The 22,591-nt window shown below is 40.7% G+C and overlaps 1 protein-coding gene across 7 annotated transcripts in view; it reads right to left on the reverse strand.

Annotated features, from left to right (window-relative positions):
- The window catches only part of BCKDHB (branched chain keto acid dehydrogenase E1 subunit beta), a 218,856-nt gene extending 206,054 nt beyond the window's left edge, over positions 1-12,802 (reverse strand). For 4 of the 7 annotated variants that reach the window (XR_003521718.2, XR_003521717.2, XM_027603709.2 and 1 more), the window contains exons 1-2: positions 12,533-12,800; positions 1,353-1,430 (exon numbers count right to left, since the gene is read on the reverse strand). Coding sequence is in view for 5 of the 7 variants with exons in the window: in XM_027603709.2 (XP_027459510.1) it covers positions 1,353-1,430; positions 12,533-12,737 (283 nt within the window). In the remaining 2 variants the exon portion in view is untranslated. Of the gene's footprint in view, positions 1-1,352; positions 1,431-12,532 lie in introns of all 7 variants that reach the window. The other 3 variants (XM_027603713.2, XM_027603711.2, XM_027603710.2) reach the window with 2 other exon arrangements.
- Between the last annotated feature and the right edge of the window lie 9,789 nt (positions 12,803-22,591).

Genomic DNA, 22,591 nt, shown 5'->3' on the forward strand with positions numbered 1-22,591 from the left:
TCAACTTCAACATTACTGACAGTTTGGACTGAATAATTCTTTTATTGCAGCAGCCTGTTCTGTGCATTGCAGACATAGAGCAGCATCCCTGGTCTCTACCCAGTGGATGACAGTTGCGCCCCCCACTGCAAAACACACACACACACACACACACACACACACACACACACACACAGTTGTGACAGCTAAAAGTGTCTCCAGAAGTCGTTAAACATAAAGGAAGAAGGGGGATTACAATCACCCCAAGTGATGAAGAACCACTGATCTAGAACGTCATCTTGTTTTACCCATGAAGAAAACGAGGCCAGAGCAGTAGTAAAGTAACTTGACCAGTAAGAAAGCAAGGGGCAGAACTATGACTCACACTCCAAGCTCAAGTCCCCCACCAGTGGTTCTCTTTCTTACATGGTCTACAGTGAAAGACAACAATCTGAAGGGCTGAGGGAAAAGCATTCCAAGGTGAGAGAACAGTCCAAAGTAGGAAAAGAACCTAAATTGTGTGAAAGGAGGCAAGAATGGTGGGAGATAGTGAGCAAGGCAATGACAATAAAAATGGGTGTTCATAGAGCTGAATTTATTAACTCACCTAACCAGCTTTGTGGACCTTAGGAAAACAATTCACCCTTCTTTACTCTTGAGATCAATCATTCTCAGATGACAGGCAAACAAAGCAAGATCTCGTCACCCACTAGTGTAGCTCTCACTTCCTCCTAACAAATAACCTCTACTTTGCTTGACCTTAAAACCAGGGATTCGCAAGTGGAAGCCCAAGGTATACTAAATATATATATTTATATATACTAATACATATATATATGAAGTAAAGCCAACCAAATTTAGAAAACATACAGCAGAACAACTGTTTTTATACCAATAATTAAATTTGTAAGATAAAGTTATTTACAAATATAAAAGTTATTTCAAAAAAATCTTGTAAGTGGGATGACAATGTATCTCAAAGGAAAGTGTGGAATCAAATCTTCATTTCATAAACAGATTCATAAATCTGAATGAAGTGGTACCTCCCATTTTTTTCTATATACTGGAGAAACAGAAGTACACAGTAGGTATTAACCCAGAAAGTATTACTATAACATCAGGACCACACATACTATGGGAGAAAGTTGACTTGATGATGTTAGATATACATGAGAACTAATTCATAATGAATTGATTTTAAAAAATGTGTTAATACCACAATCTTATTATTTAACCTTAATCATTTGATCAGATCTTTTAAAAAATTTCAAGGAGACGTAATGTTAACCATTGAGCTTCAGACGCAATATTTCCAGCAAATTTTCAATTCTGAATTAACACAGCTACCACACTCAGGCACAAAGGAAGTTTACCTGCAGTAGGATCTTTAGCCAATGAGTTATCCAAGGCACTTGTTATTGCCTGGAAAAGATTCATTTTCTGAGTCTGCCCTGTGAAAATTTAAAGAAAAAAATTTTTAAGTAACATTCCTACATTGTAAGATGTATAAAAAAATAATTAGTTTTTTAACAGTTGATTAAAACATGATTAAAATCAAACTAGAAAGGAAGATACAGAATACACTATGTGAATTTACTGGATCATTCACAATGAGGCTGGTTTTGTGGAAAGTACAAAAGCAATATAGACTTCTGCGCTTGATGATGAAGCCAAATTTACACATATTAAGCAATTAAAAAACAAGTATAAAAAAGGAAAAAGGAATTTTAATCAAGTCACCAAATGTGTATAGACAATAAATAAAAGTGATGGGAAGTCGGAAAAGGGAACCAGCCAGAGTAAAAGTGGTCTGGGAAGACACTCCGGACAGGGGTTAAATACATCATAAAAAGTGCACATGACCCGAGGCACATGTTAAATATGCCAGTAACAGCAAATAGTCATGGGCCATAAAACAATGAGGGAGGAAGACTAATGATAAACTTTAGCACTCAGTTTGGAGAGAACTATAAGCCCATGCCTCGACACACCAGACTTAGTAATTCCTACTGTCTTACTGCTCAAGTATTATCTCTGCAAGCCAACCTCTGGCTCCCTAAATAGGCTGATAGGAGGGTGAAATGGAACAACACATGGAAAGCACTTAGAACAGTACCTGATACAGTGAGTGCTAAATAAATAGGAGCTATTTATTATTAGAATCGGGGCTTTGCCCATGTCCTTCATCTTGACCTTGGTATTATCTTGAATGGTACAAAACTTTATTTAATAAAGTTCCAAATGTTAGAATTCAGGAACATCATTACTTTAGAGCTTTCAGTCTTGGTGCTGCCCAGAACTTGAGGTCAGCTCCTCTCCAAAAACACTCTTCAGGGCAGAGAAAAGCTTCTGCCTGAATCTTCTCTGATCCACAGGCCATCTTCACTTTAGTGCCTGATCTGTGCACCAGTGTTCACTCTAACCCACAGCCATGCTGGTAGCAAATCCCTTGAACACCTGCTAACTACCCTGACTACAGTCCCATCTAACCTCTGTGTTCCTCCCTGACTACGGTCCCATCTAACCTCTGTGTTCCTCGGTAGCCTGGTGTGTCCCAAAAGCCATGGCCTAATTCACAGTGTGGGTCACAACGGTGCCATCAACACTCCGGCTGTCACACATGCTGGCCACTCACGCTTATCCTGGAGACCCATCTTCGTCCCAAGCCCAGCCTGGATCCACAGCACGCTCTGATTTATGACATCATCCACCATCCACCGATACTCAACCTTCTTACTCGCTACCTGCTCTGACCCCTTCCACACTGCCAAATGCCCGGGCTTCAGGTCCAGGCAATACCCACTCGGATCTGCCCTGCTGCCCTCTCTCCCGAAAATAAAGGCCTGTTTCTACTCTTATTTTTGATGGGGATAATAGGAATTCATTCCAGAAAGTATTGTTATGGCATGCATGCCAAAGGATACATAATCACACCACATGTCCATGACTTCATAATCTATTTTTCTTCAGGCTAAGGCTGTATCATTTGATAGATACTTGCCTTAAATCCTTCTCCGCTGTATAAAACCTCTTTAAAAGTACTTATTGGTACCCAGCATCAGATGACAATAGTTTAGGGCAAACCTTTTATCCCACCACCGTGACATTCCCATTCTTTCTCCCATTTCACACATTTCCTAAAGCAAGATTTTTGTCTATTATGATGTTCATAGCTAAGAACCTAAGAAGGACAAAAATGCCTAAACATCTAAAGTGGCATTTATTTCAAGTGTGCTGACCATCTGAATTAATCCTGAAGGCCTCCAAGACATCTTATTTCATTGCTGTTCAACGAGTTTGGAGTACAAAAAAAGCAAATACTTTAATAATAAAAATCATACCAAGTAAATCTGGAAGGTATTGCTTAATTACCCACAAAGAATCTACTCATCTTGTAGGAAAGTAATTTATAAGTATGGGTATTTAAAGGCTTTATTTCCATGTAAGCAAAAAAATTTCCACTCCTGAATACTTTTTTTCAAATACATGCAAAATTTTAGGGGTTTGGACTAACTGCTATGCTACTAGGTGCTTTTAAAAGATTTAAATAATTTTTAATAGAGCAACAGCTATCTTTCAATTATTTTTAAAGTTGCAGTGTGGTCTGTGAATGAGTGAGGAAGAAATCACAAATTATTCACAGGTGAGATCACTTTAAATATTTATTCACCTTAGAATTACTTATTCTCCTACAGGTTATATTAAAGATCATTGATAAGATACGCCTATGTTCTCTCATGATAAAGTATGTACCTGTAGCACGTCTAACTATGAACACTAAAAAATTATTAAACACTGTTGCCAAATCATACAATTACCAGTATCAATAAATGGCTGCTAAATTTCAAAACCAGACTGACAACTCTTCTTTCCAGGATAAAAAGTTAAAACAAGACAAAAATGGACACAGCGGTGCAATTTCCCTAGTCAGGGATACCAGCTAATGGATACCCATTGGTAAAACATAGCTTCATGGATGGAGTGAGCCGATCACTTGAACCTGTCCTAAGTAGAGCATTGTGAAAAACCAGGTCATTATCACTGCTGCAAAGATAAAGTGGTACGTAATGTAGTGTCGGTGGAATATAAGGAACACAATAGAACAGAAGCCCCAAGAGGGCAGGGATTCTTACCTGCTTTTGATCAGAAGTATATGCTTAGTGCTTATAACAATGCCTGACATATAGTAGGTGCTCGATAAATATTTGTTGAATGAACGACTGAACAAAGAAACATATGAGGCTAGTTCAATAAAGATAAAATATACAAAGTAAACTGTTCATCAACCACTTAAAGAGGAAGAAATACAGTAGGAAAAAATATCTACCGATGTTACAATTCAGAGTCAGACTGCAGGGGAGCAGGAGTGAGGCAGAGGTGATACTGAGGTGGAGAATTCAGTTATTCTGAATAACTCTTCAGTATGCAGTAGCATTGAAGGGAGAAGCCTTCCACAGAACTAGAGGATCGAGACAAAACAGGCAAATGGATGCCCAAGAAGCAGTATCTAGAAATAAACAAGGTCAACAGCAGGGCAGGTAGACAGTTAAGTGCGTTTGTAGTTAGACCATGAACAAATAAAAATACACAGCTGTGATATGGAAAGTGAGGGTCTACTTTCAGAAACCAAAGGTTCTGCCAGCACATTCAGCACTGGCCCTACTCTGAGCTACCTGGTCCTTGGTATACACCTGGATAGCATAGCATTTTCACGTCATACTCCTTAGAAAGCTCAGCACTTAGTGCCTAACCCACACATGACAATCAGGATATGCCCACTGAAGGATGATGGAGGAATGATTTTAGTGGCATAATCCGGTACTAACCACATGGTGAAATGGAAAGATGCCTAAGAAACTACCTATTTTCTCCCAGCAAAACCTCTTCTACCCGCCTCCAGATGCCCTGTCCTCCGGGAATCCCTTTGTTATGGGCCACATATGTACCTCTATCCATTCTGATCCCTATTACAGTGTTTCCCAACCTCTACCCCATAAAGTAAGTTTCAGAGAGAATTCAAATATGAGGGACAGAACATTTTGTATTAAAATATAAATGAAGGATCTATAATCATAAATGCCTTTTTAAAGTGCCCGTAAAGAAGGGGGGTGGGGAGACTGCCACCTGAGGCCAAAATTGGGAAGACCTAAGAAAGCTTTAAAGTTGAAGAGACTATGGCTAGCAGCCCTGGGTCCCCCATCTCAGGGCACCTGGTAACTTATGTCATGGTATGACGAGCTACAGCTGTTTCCCTTCCTTGGCTGGATACTTCCCTACTCGGTCGGTCTCTAAATGGTTTTTAAGTTCTTCTGTATGCTGGTGACTCCCAAATGGGTTTCTCCAATCCAGACCTCTCCTCTGAGCTTCTGACTTACATCCAACAGTCGCCAGTTCCCAACTTGGGTGTCGGGCTTTTCTAACTCAGTAAGCACTCAGCTAAACTCTTGATGTCTGCTCCCAAAACCAGTCTTTTCCATCTTAGCAAACAGCACTATCCTCAACTTAAGTGTCCAAGCCAGAAATTGAGAAAGCACCCTTGAATGTCTTCCTTTGATTCATTTCTTGTATCCAATCCATCCAATCCTACTTCCAAAATAGAGCTTCTTCCAAAGACATATACTTTGGATCTATCTTTGGATACGTATTACTTCCAAAATATAGCTTAAAATCTAGTGCTACAATGTCCGAATTCCAGAACTCACCATCTCTTTCCTGTTCCTGAAAACCACCTCCTGATGTCTTGTCTTAGCCAGCTCTGGCTACTATAGCAAACCCCACAGACTGAGTGGCTTAAACAACAGAAACTTATTTCTCACTCTTCTGGAGGTTGGGAAGTCCAAGACCACGGTGAGTCCCTGATGAAGACCCTCTTCCTAGTTTGCAGAAGGCCATCTTCTTGCTGTATCCTTACATGGTGGAAGTGAGAATCTCTCTTGTGTCTCTTCTTCTCAGGGCTTTAATCCCATTCATGAAGGCTCCACCCTCATGACCTAATTACCTCCCAGTGACCGCCATCTCCAAATGCAACCACACTGGGGATTAGGGTTTCAACATAAGAATGAATGACGGATGGGGAAGACACATTCAGTCCATAGTACCACCTCCTCACTTCTACCCCTTCACCACTCATTCATCAAAGCGCTACTACAATAAGTCCTAAAAAAGCATTGCATTTCATGTTACCCCTCTGCTCAAAATCCTTCTAAGTTCTCTGACTGCACCCGGAATAAAGCCCCACTCCAAATCATGTCCACAAAGCCCTGCTTGATCTCATACCTGCCCACCTCAGAAGTCCTATTGTGTACCACTATCCCCAAGGCTCAGCACCTGACTCTTCTCTCAGTTCCCCCAAACCAAGCTCCCTGCAACATCAGGACCTTCATGAACACTGGGTCCTCTGCCTGGCACCCCCTTTATACCTCTTTGGATACTCCTTCGTGATCCCTTAGAGCCTAGTTAAATGCTATCTCTTCTTAGGGGTCTCGCTAGATCTCTATTATTCTTTTTTCCTGCACCGGAACATTTCCTATAGGTCATTTATTGCAACTGGGATTGATTTAAGTATGCATTTGCTTGCTATTTGTTGTCCATCTCCCCCACTAGACTTCAAATTCCATGAGCACGGGTCCATATCCACATTTGTATTTTGTGCTAAGCACCTGGCATAAAGTTTAGCATCCAGGAGAAAATTAAAATGCATACAAAATTAAAATGCATACAATGAATAAAGAAACCTATACATATACATAATGCCTAAAATCAGGGACAGGGAGAGGCCCAGATGTGTTCTTGGGGAGCAAAACAGTGCAATGAAGGAAGTTTAAATGTCAAAAAGTAGAGGGGCATGTGGGTTCAGGTGATTAAGCGTCAGACTCTTGATTTCAGCTCGGGTCATGATCTCAGGGTCATGAGATCAAGCCCTGCGCTGGGCTCACGCTCAGCGTGGAGTCTGCTTGTCCCTCTCCCTCTGCTCCTCCCCACCCCTACCCCGCTCGCTCACTCTCGCTCTCTCAAATGAATAAATAAAATCTTTAAAAAAAAAAAAAAAGGAGAAGTTTAGGGCCCCTGGGTGGCTCAGATGGTTAAGCGTTTGCCTTCGGCTCAGGTCATGATCCCAGGGTCCTCGGATCAAGCCCCGCATTGGGCTCTCTACGCAGCAGGGAGTCTGCTTCTCCCTCTCCCTCTGCCACTCCCCCTGCTTGTACTCTCTCTCTCTGTCAAATAAATGAAATCTAAAAAAAGTAGAAGTTTAACCATTTAAAACCTATTTCCATCTAAATTTCTTTACCATAAAATGTGGATGATAATAGGATCCCTATCACAGCACTGTTATATGAGGATTAAATGAATTGCTACATGTAAGCACTCAGAATAGTGTTTGGTACCTGGTAAGCTCTGATAAAAGTGTCTGCCATCATTATTACCATTCTTTGGGGTACCATGGAAAGGTCTGGATGAACAATTATAAAGTCAGAAGAAGAAAACAGAGTAGGAAGAGAAAACGGGAAGGACCTGATTTGGGGCAATTCTGATTAAGACAGGGAAAAGACACATGGAGAGAATTATCTAGTCTCAAAGGTTCCCAACTTTTGACATGGTTGTGGTGGTGCCAGACTAGCACTCAGAAGAGCCTACCTCATAATGCTATATTCTGCCAACACTTCCAATACTATGGAATAAATGTTTGTGTCCTCCCCACCAACATTCATATGTTGAAACTTCATCCCCAGCATGATGGTACTTGGACATGGGGCTTCCGGAGATGAACAGGTCACAAAGGTGGAGCCCTCCTGAATGGGATTCATGCCCTTATAGAAAGAGACCCCACAGAGCTCCCTTCCACTATGTGAGGTCATAGTGAGAAGACAGCCGGCTAAAAGGCAAGAAGCAGGGCCTCACCAGACGCCAAATCTGTCAATTCCTCGATCTTGGACTTCCCAGCCTCTAGAATTGTGAGAAATAAATTACTGATGTTTATAAGCCACCAGTCTATGGTACTTTTGTTACAGCAGCCCAAATGCACTAAAACATCCAATCAACACATCCAAACCTAAGTCATCCTTTCTCCAGAAACGTGCTTCTCTCTTCCAGCACCCCTCATCTGTATCGGTGATACCACCACTCACCCTCCTTTCGGCATCCCAGGCTAAAAATGTCAAGTCATCTTTGATACCCCTTCCCCTCAGCCTCCACAGGCAAAAGAGCACCAGATCTAGTCAATTCCTTCAAAACACACAATCATCCCCGCTGACACTCCCCAACCTTTAAACAATTATATCCTCTCGCATGGACAGTACAATATCCCTCTGATTGATTGCTCTGTCTCCTGACTTTCCCTTCATTAATCAATTCTATAAACTCTCCTCATAATAACACACGAGCACATCGCAAGCCACTCTCTTACTTATAAGCAAGGGATGGCCCTCCCCAGCCCACAGAATCAAACCCGAACCTGAATGTAATGCACCCAGCACAGTGTAAGCTACACTGGATATATTCAATCTTTTCTCTCCCCCAACCTTTCTTCTGGCTTTCCAAACTTATTTCCTACCCCTCCTCTTTTTCCTCCAAAAGAACTCACTCCTTCTCATTCCTCATAAAAGCCTATGCTTTCTGGCCTCTCTTTACTCATGTTGTTCCCTTCTCTACAAATTCTAATACTGGAAAGAAGAACTTCATCCCCACAGAAAGAGACTCTTCGGTCTACCCTTGATTTCTGAGAGCTGCCTGCCAGCGCAACCACAAAGGCTTTCCCAGGCACCAGAGAACAAGCTTACCTCACATCGGGGGCTTCCGCATTGCTTGCCCTTTTTCCTTCTAGGAAAATACTGTTCTTCTACCTTGGAGTTAATTCCTTAGTCATTCCTCACAGTGAAGCTTAAATGTCACCTCCTCAGATTCGACCCTGACCATCACTCCATTTAAGCAGTCTCTTTCATGTGTCAAAATAACCAAAATTTTAAAAATAAAACTATTTGTAGCATACATGAAAGACAAAGAGTTACTATCTTCATTAATATCTTTAATATACAAAACATGAGCAGAACAGTAGTGTGAGAGGCTCTGAAGATAGATCTATTTGGGTTCACATTCTGGTCCTGCTACTCCTCAGACTTGGGCAGGCCACTAACATCTCTGAGCTTCAATTTTCTCATCTATAAAATGAGCATAACAGTCTCTAGGTCACAAGGTTACTGTGAGGATTACAGACTGATGTCTATCACACCTGGAATAGACAGTTGTTCAATAATGGTAGATAGGATTTGTACTGATAGACAAAATTACTAGGCATATAATTTTTTAAATATGCAAAGACAAATAAATCTGGCAAACAAATATCTGGTAATTATTCCTTAATAGAAATAAAACAAGTACATATTAAAACAAAGTGCAATTAGAACAACACATCCAAGCATGCCGTGCACACACACAATTCTGATCCCAATTCCAATCTGTGTGTTTTTTTAACACACAACCAAGCAATTCTGCACCACCAGCTGGGTGCCCTACAATGTGACCCAATTCTGACACCATCTGCCTGGAGTTAGTGTCAGATCCCCCAGGTTAAGGGCTCAGTCCGAAGACTGCACCCACCTCCCAGTTCACATGCCAATCACAAGTCCAGGTTGTCACCCATGCTTCTGACTCACTGGCTATAGATTGGAGGTTCCCACCATTCCCTCTTTGGGTTCAATTAATTTGCTAGAATGGCTCACAGAACTCAGAGAAATATTTTACTTACAAGATTACTGGTTTATCATAAAAGGACATAACTCAGTAACAGCCAGATGGAAGAGATGCATAGGGCAAGGTATGGGTCAAGGACACAGAGCTCCCACGCTCTCTGAGCACGCCACTATCCCTGAATCTCTACCTATTCACCAACCCAAATGCTTTCTGAACCCCATCCTCTTGGGTTTTCAAAGGAGGTCTCATTAGATAGTCATGACTGATTAAATTCATTCAACCTCCAGAACCATTCCCCTCTGCAGAGGTCGGGGGTGGGACTGAAATCCCACGATTGATTTCTCTAGTGAATAGCTTCCATCCTTAGATGAACTAGGAGCTTTCAAAAAGTTACCACCAGCGTAACAAGACACCTTTATTGCTCTCATCAAAGGAAATTGCAAAGGTTTAGGAGCTCTGTGCCAGGAAAAGGGGACAAAGACCAATATGTATTTCTTATTATAAATCACAGTATCACAGCACGACTGTGATTTTATCATGACACCCAATACTCAAACTCTTATACATGCAGATGGAAGTATAAACTATAATTTGAACTATGTAATAAAAATCCATTAAACTGTTCCTATCTTGAGTCAGAAATCTCACCCCTAGGACTTTAAAGAAATAATCTCAGATACATAAAGGATACATGAAATGTTTCTATCCACATTATTTATAACAGCGCAAAGTGTAAAACAAAAGCATAATGGTAATTATTAAAAGTTTCCACTTATTGAGTGAGTGCTTCTTAGTAGTCAAACTGGGTTAAGTACATTGTACACAACTGTCTATATTTAGTCTTCGTAACAATCTCTGAAGTAGGTATTATTATAAAATCCTTACTTACAAAGAAACTGAAGCCTAGAGATGGTAAGTGAGTAATCCAAAATCATAGGTAGCAGGGCCAAAACCAAACCTAGGACAATCTGATCCTAGGGCCAAGATCTTAACCACTAAACTAGAGTGTTTATACTCCATGGAACATATCGCCTTTTTTTTTTTTTAAGATTTTATTTATTTGACAGAGAGAGAGAGAGAGAGAGCACACAAGCAGAGGGAGAGAGAGAAACAGGCACTCTGCTGAGCAGGGAGCCCAGTGCGGGGCTCAATTCCAGGATCATGACCTGAGCCGCAGGCAGACGCTTAAGGGACTAAGCCACCCAGGCACCCTGAACACACCGCTTTCTAAAGAAGGTTATGAAAACTATGTAATCATACGGGGAAACACTTCTGATTAAGTAATACAGATTGTATCTGCGTTAAAACTACAGTTACGGGAAAAATTTAATTCTGCTAATTTGATCAATGGAATAATGTAATTCTGCTAAACTGAAAGGAAATACCTGGAAGGATACACACCAAAATGTTAGCAGTATTTACAAATAGTAGTGGATGGTGAGATTACTTTTTCTTACCTTTTTCTATTATCCAAATTATCTGTAACATGCATTTATTTTTATTTTTATAAGGACAAACATGTGATTATCATTCTACCTGGATTTTAGTAATTTCACAATTATGGAAGGAGGCTGCAGAGATTAAGAAGACCTATATTCTATTTCTCGAGTATTGGGCTAAAGTTTCTTTGCTTTCAAGACAGAATTCAAGTTTCATCCTGTTGGTGAGAAAAAATTGCTATTCACTTTTATGGTATCTACTGTTTCACAAAAGTGGTACACCTCTTAGTAAATTATTTCTACATGCATTACAGCACATTGTTTAGAATGGAAGCTCTAGATTCTAAATAATTAAAATCCAAAGCAGAAGCTATCACTAACTTATCTGTGTAACTTTGGACAAACTATCTCAAGACTTCAGTTAACATCACTTACCTCTAAACGTTGTCCTAAGCATCCAATGAAATAATGAATGTAAATTTTTCAGCACAGTCCCTGCCTATGGTAAGCACTCAATATATATTCATGCCTATTATTCACAAGTATAGACACCCTTCCAAAAATATCAGATCTAGCATGTGAGAAGTTATCAGGCAAGGAAAAGGTAAATGTTCTCTAATTGCTTCCATTGTTCTGATAATAGATCAGCAGATCTTTCGGAAATTACATATAACTTGCAGAAGAAATGGTAAAAGTCATGCAACTGTCATACTGTGAGGAGTTTGCCATGTGCCCTTCCTACCAATGAGAGTACTAGAGGGCCTCCTCCTCCCCTCACCTTCATCAATTACCCACTCCTTAGCTAAGTGGCAGCCTAGCCCAGCCCAGCCCCAGGCTCATTGCTAGGCTCAAATGGGAAACCTGGGGTTCTTTCCCATCTCCAGGAACAACCTGTTCTATGACCTCCGGGAAATCAATTCAATTACTTAGTCCTTCCACTTCCTCTTCCCTGCCAAAACAAAAATAATAATAATGTCATCATCATCATCATTATTAAAGAATAAGAAAAAAAATTCTCTTTTAAATACCGGTGCCTGCAGTTAATGGCCCAGTTCCGGACAAACTGGGACAACACTAGGACCAAGGCTGGGAAAGTAAGGATGGAGAACTGAGAAAAGGAGGCGTTCCCTGGGCACCACCCCTCCACCCTCTGCCCTTCCAGACCGCGGTATGCCCTCTCACCCATCTCGAGGGCTCTGAGGGGATGCCTCTCGAGGATTGTACAGTCACAAAAATAGAGCGACGAGGAAACCACAGCCAGACCCTAAAGGAGGGAGGCTCCAGAAAGCAGCGCAGGAATTACACCAAGATGCAAGATCAGCCTGCTGGCCGCCGCCCACACAAGCAGGGTGGCACTCCTTGCGAGGCCCCCACAGGCCTGGGAGGCTGGATTGCACCAGGAGCAGACAGGGCAGTCCCTAGCTCACCATACTCCTGGGGCTCCGGGTCCGGCTGGAAAGTGAAGTGAGCCACATGCCTCCTCTGCGCAGCAACCCCGGTGGCCGAGTCGGGCTGCAGCAAGCCCCGCAGCAGCCCCGCGCCTCGAAGCCGACGCCACTGTCCTTCCGCCCCGGCCGCACGTAGCCTCAACAGCCCGCCCACAGTCGCCGCCAACGCCGCCAACGCCGCCATCCCCACTTGTATCCCGGGTTTGCGAGCTACGCCGCCGCAAGCGGCAGGCAGAGAGGGCAGAGCACCGAGACGACTTCCTTATTGGTTGGGCCCAAGGGGCGGACCCATGAATCGGACCAATCGGAGTTAGGAATTCGGGGGTGGGGAAGACGACGAAAGGAGACCAGGGGTGTTTTCTTGTAGAGCGCATGCGGAAGAGGAGCTGGGGCGGGGGCGAGCGAGCAGGTGAGCTCCAATGAAATTGTTCCTGGAGGTGGAGCCTTCACAAAGTCACTGCGTGTTCCCACGGCGCGGACGCGGGTCTGTAATCTTACACGCTAATCCTGGATTTGTTCTTTACTGATGTCATTTGCATTGTTACCTCCGATAACTTTTTCATTTTGAGATTTATGCTTTCTTTCCAAAATGTAACCCTTTTTTAGCCGCTCCTGTTCTTTATCTGTATTATTTTATAAGTAAAAGATGGAAAGGGTTACTGATTTTCATTGCTTATTGGTTTTGGGTTTCAAAAAACTGGGAATCACTGCTCAAAGCTTCCGCTCTTTATTCAAAGCTTCCTTGAATCCTTACTATAAGCATGTAAACATTCTTACTGATTTTGTTTTTCAGGATTTAGGGGAGAGTTAGAGAGGTAAACTCAGATTTCATCCTGCAAATCCATGTAATAGGAATTCAGATGCATTTTTGTCCAGGTGCCGTGAAAATGACCTGACCGGCTTACACTAACGTTGAAACTTGGAGAATTACAATCGTTAATTTACGTTTATAATAATCAATTTCAAAAATCTTTAAAATTCAGATGTTTTAAAGGATACCTTCCCTGCTCATGAATTTAAAAATCACAGTAAAATATGACAGAGACAAAAGTGAAAGGGTTTCCATGAGATGAAGGTGGGAGGGGGGGGAAGGACAGGCCCAAACAGAATTCGGAGAGGAGTGGGAGAAAATGAAGAGGAAGGAAGAGGGGAAAGGATGTTCTTCTTCTGGTTATTCTTGGCCTCACCACCTATGTTTGGTTTTACAAGGGAGGCGAGGGAGAAGAGAGAAGAAACGGGGTGAGGACAAAGGCCAGGAGGCCAAAAACCAACTGCCTGTTTTCTGCTTGGGACTGAGAGACAGAAATTTAAATCTGCTAAAGAGAGAACCAGAATTATATCCATTATCCCTACTTCTACACCAATATATCCATTATTCCTATTCCTACTCTACACCTGCGAGGGTCTTGGCACTGGGCGTGGAGCCTGCTTAAGATTCTCTCTCTCTCTCCCTTTCCCTCTGCCCCTCACCCCCCCCACCCTCTCTCAGATGATAATAATAATAATAATAAAAGAATGTCCTATTTGGTAGAGAAAAGAGACAAATTATATAACTACAATTCAATGTCACAGGGACTCTAGAACAGCGTGAACAAAATGAACCAAGAACAATAAGCTCTGTTTTTAGAAGTCAAGAATGCTTCTAGAAGTAATGCTGAGCTGGACCTAAAAGATGAGTAGAAATTATCAGGCAAACTAGGGAGGAGAAGGTATTCTAAACAAAGAAAAAAACACAAGGGCTAACAGGGCCAGAAGGAACACGGTGCATTCTAGGAAGAGAAAACAGATTGGTGGCTGCTAGACTTGGAGTATAGAGATTGACAGGAGTCGGAAAGATAAATTAGAGGGAGATTTTCAAGGTCTTCATATGCTGGTCTAAGAAGTGTGGACTTACAACCACATACAGTCAGGAACAACAAAGAGAATACCTAACAGATTTGTCTGCCAAGCAAATTATTATTGAGGGGGAGTGAGTTTGAAATTTTCCCTATCCTCACCACACCATCTGCCTGGTAACCGTGAAAATGTCTATGTTATTAAAGTGGGATCTACCCTGGCCACATTTCATTGATAATAAGTTGGGAAATTGTCATTTTCTGGGAATCTTGGAAGCATAATTTAGAATTAGGGTATCTTTAAATGCCACTGGGAGATGCAAAAAATGAGAGTTTTCAGAAATCTGGTAGATCAGAAAAGGTGAAAAATATGACTGCATCTGAGTTCCTGATTCTATTTGTTCCTGAGGCCTAAGTGCTTTCTGGTCCTGGGTTTCGATGAAACTATGAGACACCATGATCACCTTAAAATAGATTCTCCTCTGAGCTTAAGTTACTTCTAATTGCATTTCTGCGACCTTAACCTCCCTGAACACCTTCAGAACCCATGACTGTGGAGGGAATACAAAGCGAAGTTGCTAGTCTTTCTTCAGTATGACTCTTGGCTTATTCTCTGTCATTGAGCTTCCGTACGTGTCAAACCTACGCCTGTTTGAACTCAGCTTACTTTTGGATACCCTTCATATATAGCAACATAATATTCTGTAGTCTTATATCCTATGTCCTGACCCCTGTTCCCATTCAAACTCAACCAGAGGCATGGGGAACATGAAGTAGCCAAGGGCTCAAATTCTTGCTTTAGAATTTTAAAGTAGATTGTAATGCTGATGGCAGAAACAATAATTTGGGAAAAGAGTTTGAGTTTTAAAGACTAGTTTCTGAGTATTAAACCTTAAGAACCTGAATGGCTTAGGGCACAAAATTCATGATCTACACAAAATATTGTAAATAGCATGCTAATTTCAGAGTCCGTTTTTCCCACCGCCCATGGAGGCAGAGCCATAGCACACAAAAGAACTGTCGGTGTCTCTATCTGCAGATAGGCCTAGGAGTATCACAGAGTCCTCACACCCCGCACCGTGGCATGGCATTTGGAACAACAGAATGCTTCTCTTAAATGGCCAAGAGAGATGCCTGTATGGCATCAAGGTCCAGAGAACTTAAGAAGGCCCAGAAGTCAGAAAGACAAGGCATTTTTATCTAGAATATACTTTTTAAAAATTTTTAAACTTGATAAGAAGAAGATAAATTACCTAATTTAAAAAATAAGCACAAAGACTGTTGAATCACAGATCTGTACTTCTGAAACAAATAACGCAACATATTTTAAGAAAAAAAGAAAAAGAAGAAGATAACAGGAGAGGAAGAAAAGGGGAGTATGTCAGAGGGGGAGACGAACCATGAGAGATGATAGACTCTGAAAAACAAACTGAGGGTTCTAGAGGGGAGGGGGTAGGGGGATGGGTTAGCCTGGTGATGGGTATTGAGGAGGGCACGTTCTGCATGGAGCACTGGGTGTTATGAACAAACAATGAATCATGGAACACTGCACCAAAAACTAATGATGTAATATATGGTGATTAACATAACAATAAAAAATTAAAAAAAAAAATAAGCACAGAACGCAACCATCGGTGGTGGGAATGCAAAATGGTACAGCCGCTTTGGAAGACAGTTTGAAACTTACAAAACTAAACATACTCTCGTCATACATACAATCCAGCAGTCACGCTCCTTGCTATTTAGCCAAAGGAGTTGAAAATTTATACCCACAAACAACTGCCCACAAGTGTTTATTGCAGCTTGATTCATAATTGCCAAAATTTGAAAGGAACCAAGATGTCTTTCAGTACATGGATAAATAATTGGATTGGATAAATAAACTGCGGTATATCCAGACAATGGAATAGTATTTGTCACTATAAAGAAATGAACTATCAAGTCATGAAAAGACATGAAGGAACCTTAAATGCATACTACTAAGTAAAAGAAGCCAGTCACAAAGACCACATAGTGTACAATTCCATTTATATGAAATATCCAGAATAGGCGAATCGGTAGAAATAGAAAGTAAATTAATAGTTACCAGGGGCTAGGGAAAAGGAGTAATGGGGAGTGGTTGCTGTTAAGTATGGAGTTTCTTTTGAGGTAATGAAAATATTCTAAAATTAAATAATGGTGATAGTCACACAATTTTGTCAATGTACTAAAAATCACTGACTTGTACACTAAAAGTGAATTTAATAGCACATAAATTATATTTCAGCAAAGCTGTTGTTTAAAAAATCAAGTTATGGAAGAGTAATAAAAGTTACATTTGTCTACCTGAATATGTGGTTTCGGAGATTCATTCCCCTACAGCATGTGTTTGACATGTACGTTAGTTCATAGACTCTGTTTGAAATTGGTCTCAGTTCAGGACTGGAGATACTTAGATGGAAGAGCTCCAGGGTTTTCTTTGATTTGCTGCTTACCACATGGAAGAATCCTGTTGGGATCATTCTGAAAAGAAAATCCAAAATATAGCCAAAGCCAATGTATTCATTTCCTAGGGCTGCTGTAACAAAGCACCACAAACTGGGGACAGAAATTTATTGTCCCTCAGGTCTGAGGCTAGAAATTCAAGATGAAAGTGTTAGCAGAGTCATATTCTGAAAGCTGTAGGGGAATCCTTCCTTGTCTCTTCCTCGCTTCTGATGTTTTACCGGCAATCTTTGACATTCCTTGGCTTGCAGCTACATAAACCCAATCTCTGCCTTTGTCTTCACAAGATGTTCTCGCTGTTCTTCCTTTCTTGTCTCTGGTATCCTCATACAGCCATCTTATAAGGACACATCCAGTCTTATTGGATTATAAGCTCACCCTACTCCAGTATGATCTCATCTTAACTATTTATGACTACAACTCTTTTACCATATAAGGTCATATTCTGAGGTACTAAGTGTTAGGTACCGGAGGTTAGGTTCAACGTATCTTCTGGGGGATGGGCACAATTCAATCCTCGACAGCCAGAGATTTAATGGCAGAACAGAAGCTGAATAGATGCTGTTGATGAATTTTCTGGAGATGCCTGCATTGGTAAAGAGTCTTTATAAATTGCTTAATAGATTTCTTCCAATACGAAATTCTATGATTTGGAGTAGAGTTAAAGAAACTGGAGATAGTTGGTCTACATGAGACTTTTAAAGTTATATATTAATTCTCCTTACATGTTTGATGGCTCCCTTGTAGAAAAAGGATTAAATTTTCTGTTTGGTTCCAGCAAGAAAAACAAGAAACAGAAGAAGCAAATTCCAGCTCAATATAACATATATGAAGTATATAAAGTAAATTGTCTTGGGATGTGATGAATCTTCTCTCATTAGAGATAGGCAAGTACAGGATAAATGAACATTATTGGAGGAGCCTCTTGGGAGGACTTATACTTCATTTAGGAGTTGTTTAGGGGCCTTCTAATTTTAAGAATCTGATTCTGCTATTCGGTAGTGTGCACTGAGAACCTTGCATGTGTCAGGTACTCTGTTTTAATGAACATTATTTTAAGCCAGCCCATGGACCTAAGCTACCTAAACCATCCAGCATGTGAATTATCCCTCGTTGTGCCCTTCCCAAGCATCTAGGCAACTTCTCTCTGGCTTATCATCTCCTGCAGGGGCTTGAGATGCACTTGGGATCCGTCTGTCAGGAACCTGACCATCTACTGGATGGAAATCTTCAGAGTAGACACCACAGAAAGGGCATCTTTCAAAGTGACATTATCTGGCCTTTGTGCTCAGCCTGATGGAAAGATTTAGATACAAATGATGGCTCAGAAGATGCTCCAAATACTGATACCTGTTATCTGTGTAACAAGCAGAGCCACTCATCCAGAAGCAAAAATATATGCCAGCTTGATGTTTTTTTAATTCCCAGCATAATTTGAGTATTGCCAGGTTTCTAAAAGCCTAATTCAAGTGATGGCTTAGATAATCATGAGTACTGGGGCCAAAAGAAATTTTTAAGACCCATATTTTTCCTTACCTTCATTTTTGTTGTTGTAACTTTTATCCATTTATCTCATTTAAAAACCTTGAACAACTGGCACTTCTGGAAGCATTGGAGACTTTGTGAGTATATTGGGAATGCCTGATGGTGACCAGGGTGGAAGAGAAGAGAGGAGAACATGGGCAGATGAGCACTGGTCACCACCAGTGACTCTGGACAGTTTGTGCCCCCATCACGTAAAGCCACCCATAGACATAGGCAAAACAGAAGTCCACCTGTGTCCCATCATGCATACATTTAACCTTCACAAACTAATATGACACTTTTTTTTAAAGATTTTATTTATTTATTTGAGAGAGAGCGAGGGCACGAGCAGGGGGGAGAGGGAGAAACAGGCTCCCTGGCTGAGCAGGGTGCCTGACATGGAACTCAGGGGGCGCCTGGGATCACGACCTGAGGCCAAGGCAGACGCTTAACAACTGAGTCACCCAGGCGCCCCAAATATGACACTTTAATTAGAGCAGGGGATTCTTCTCTCCCTTCCTGTCAAAGAGTATAAGCCCTAGACTGGGTATTCAACCTTGACTTCACATTAGAATCACCTGGCGAGCTTTCAAAACATACTGCTATCCAGACCCCAGGTGGTAAACATTAGCAATATTCACAGATATTTCCATTCCCTCTGCTTCTAAGAAATCTGGCAGATTGCCCTTCCCCAGCCATCTGAAATTAGGCATGGCAATGTGACTTACTTTGCCAATGAATTGAGCCCAAGAGTAGAGAATTACTCTGGGTGGAGGAATTTAAGAGCTGGTGGCTGATTCTGTTTTCATCCTCTGCCGCATCAACTAGCAACATTCCAGACAGTAGATCAGCCTGTTCCTGGAGTGACACTACCTAAGGCATCACTGCCCTCATCCAGCCTTGTTTGACATGGAGCATGAGTAGGAAATGATTTGAAACTATAAAGTTGTGTGTGTGGTTTTTTTAATAGAACATGACTTGTAAGCACAAGCCAACTACTTTACATGGTATTCAGCTACTCTAACCTATTCTAACTCTTAGTTATACGCTTAGTGAAAAGCAGTACATTTGTCCACAACATGATGCCATATGTTAAGTGTGGCCATATGTTACTATTGTAGATTTACATGATTTTCAACCATAATTTTGGCTACTCACAATTTTTGCCTTAAATATATTAGATTTTGGAATGTAAACACCCACAAATGATGCAGCTTTCCTCTACTGAGGCAATATGAAAATCCTTTACATACATGTTTCAATCATCTAAAACAACTTGATGGGCAAGCTCTTACAATCCTCATTTTATAGATGAGAAAACAGGATTGGAGGAACTAATTGACTAACCACAGTTTAAGCAGCATATAAAGCATTCTAATCTCTGTTTTTCAAATTTCAAAACCTGTGCAATTATGTTGTTTTCCTCAACTCTATTTTGCAGAATAATCCCTGAGAAATTTGTTCCAACTTCAGATTCCCTGAATCCCACACTGAGAAACTCTTACTTATTAGGCCTGGAGTAGAGCACCTGCATTTTTAATAAGCTTTCCCTACCCACTGTCTTTGATATGGTTGGTCCACATATCCTATAGACAAACCCTATAAACCCAATACAGCCTTTCTATACACTCTGTTCCCCATCTAGAGAAGAACAGCCACCACCTTACCCCTACTCACTCTTTTATCAGTTAGGGTTATTTAGTTACAAGCTACTGAAATCACCTCTGGCTAATTTATGCAGAACTATAATTATTTAGAAGATATAGGATGGCCCAAGAAAATTGAAGAAACAAACAGCTCAGAAAGAGCTGACACCAGGGCAGACCCAGAGAGCCAGGTAACAGGAAGTAATTTAGAGTCTTATAAGGATATTAAAAACCTCTAGCTTGAATTTACTCTCTGTGTTTGAGTGATTCTGTTCAAGATTCAACTCCTTAGGGAGAGAATCTGGTTAGCCCAGATTAGTTCATTGCTATCCCTTGATAAGAAAGAGAGGGTATCATATTGACCAGTACTAAATACAAAGTAAAAGATAAGATTTCCCAGACATAACTCAAGGACTGCTACCAACCAAACAGAGAATTGGTGCTTGGAAGCCAAAAGAAGACTTAATGACCGTACAGTCATCCTGCCTGGGAAGTGCCTGTGTGGTCCCTCCAGTCAAGAAAATTTCATCAAAAAAGTCCTCCCTCTGGATTCCTCACTGTGGAACATAGTTCATTATCTCTAAAAGAGGACTTTAAAATGCTTCTGAATTTCTGCAGAATAATGTGGCTTCATAAATCTGAATCTCCCTACATCTTTTCTTAAAAAAGAAACCGAGTAAAAGGGAAAGCAAATTAAACACATCAAATTTATATCTACAGAATAGTTAGAACACAAGAACACACAGAGGTCTACAAACTCCAAATTTATGTGTAAATGAGGAATTAAAAAAGTTGGCATTGGCTCACAGAGTGGAAGGAGTTTAGGAAAAGCTTTGCTTAGAGCAAGAAGATAATGTGAATAATCCTGTGTCTATTGAATAAATGAAATTCATACTTTAAAACATTCCAACAGAGAAAACCAGGCTCAAATTGCTTCACTGGTGAACTCTACCAAATATTTAAGGAAGAAATATTACCAATTTTATTTAAGAAGTCCAAGATATAGAAGATAGGGTAATACTTTCCAACTCATCCTATGATCAGGCATTACCCTGATATTAAAATCAGAGAAAGACATTATAAGAAAGGAAAACTGGGCACCTGGGTAGCTCAGTCGTTGAGCGTCTGCCTTCGACTCAGGTCATGATCCCAGGGTCCTGGGATCGAGTACCATATCAGGCCCCCTGCTCGGCGGGAAGCCTGCTTCTCCCTCTTCCACTCCCCCTCCTTGTGTTCCTGCTCTCATGCTCTCTCTCTCTGTCAAATAAATAAATAAAATCTTTTTTTAAAAAAAGGAAAACTAAAAATAAATGGACATAGAAACAAAAATCCTCAACAAAAATCTGGCAAATATAATAAAGCAATATATACAAAAAGATAATACATCATGACCAAATGGAATTAAACACAGGAATGCAAGGTTGGTTTAACATTTAAAAATCAATCAATACAATTAATCATATCAACAGATTAAAAAAAAGTGTTCACTTTTATAGAGGCAGAAAAGGCATAGATAATCAAAAGACAGACAGGGGCACCTGGGTGGCTCAGTCGTTAAGTATCTACCTTCAACTCAGGTCATGATCCCAGGGTCCTGGGATCAAGCCCCGTATCAGGCTCCCTGCTCAATGGGGAGTCTGCTTCTCCCTCTCCCTCTACCCGCCCCCGCTCATGCTCTCTCTCTCTCTTTCTCCCCCTCTTGCTCACTCTCTCTCTCAAATAAATACATAAAATCTTAAAAAACAAAGATCCAACTAAATGCTGCCCATAGATGACACACCTTACATTTAAAGACATGAAAGTACATGGATAGAAAAGATATATCATGCAAACAGCAACCACAAGAAAGATAGAGTGGCTGTACTAATATAAGATAAAATAGACTTTAAAACAAACAAACAAAAAGTTACTAGAGATAAATAGGGACATTTTATAATGATAAAAGGGTTAATCCATGGGGAAGATAAAATAATTATAAGCATATATGCATCTAAGCACAGAACACCGAAACACACAAAGCAAAAGCTATTGGAAATGAAAGGGAGAAATAGACAATTTGACCATAACAAAGACTTCAATACTCTACTTTCAATAATGGATAGAACGAGGAGGCAGAAAATAAGCAAGGAAATAAATAGATGACTTGAACATACTATAAACCAACTAGACCTAACAGACATCTGTAAGACACTATTCAACACATTCTTCCCAAGTACACATAGAAAATTCTTCAGGATATAACACGTGTTAGGCTGCAAAATAAACCTCAATACATTTAAAATAATAGAAATATTACAAAGTATGTCCTCTGACCATATGAAATTAAATTAGAAATCAATAACAGGAAGAAATTTGGGACCCTCAGAAGTATGTTAAATTAAACAACACACTCCCAAATAATCAATAGACCAAAAAAGAAATCAAAAGAAAAATAGAAAATACTTTGAGATCAATGAAGATGAAGAGGGGCACCTGGGTGGCTCAGTGGGTTAAGCGTCTTACTCCTGATTTCGCCTCAGGTCATGATCTCAGGGTCGTGAAATCTACCC

The sequence above is a fragment of the Zalophus californianus genome, chromosome 7 (genome assembly GCF_009762305.2).
Source record: "Zalophus californianus isolate mZalCal1 chromosome 7, mZalCal1.pri.v2, whole genome shotgun sequence".
In the NCBI taxonomy this organism is placed as follows: domain Eukaryota; kingdom Metazoa; phylum Chordata; class Mammalia; order Carnivora; family Otariidae; genus Zalophus; species Zalophus californianus.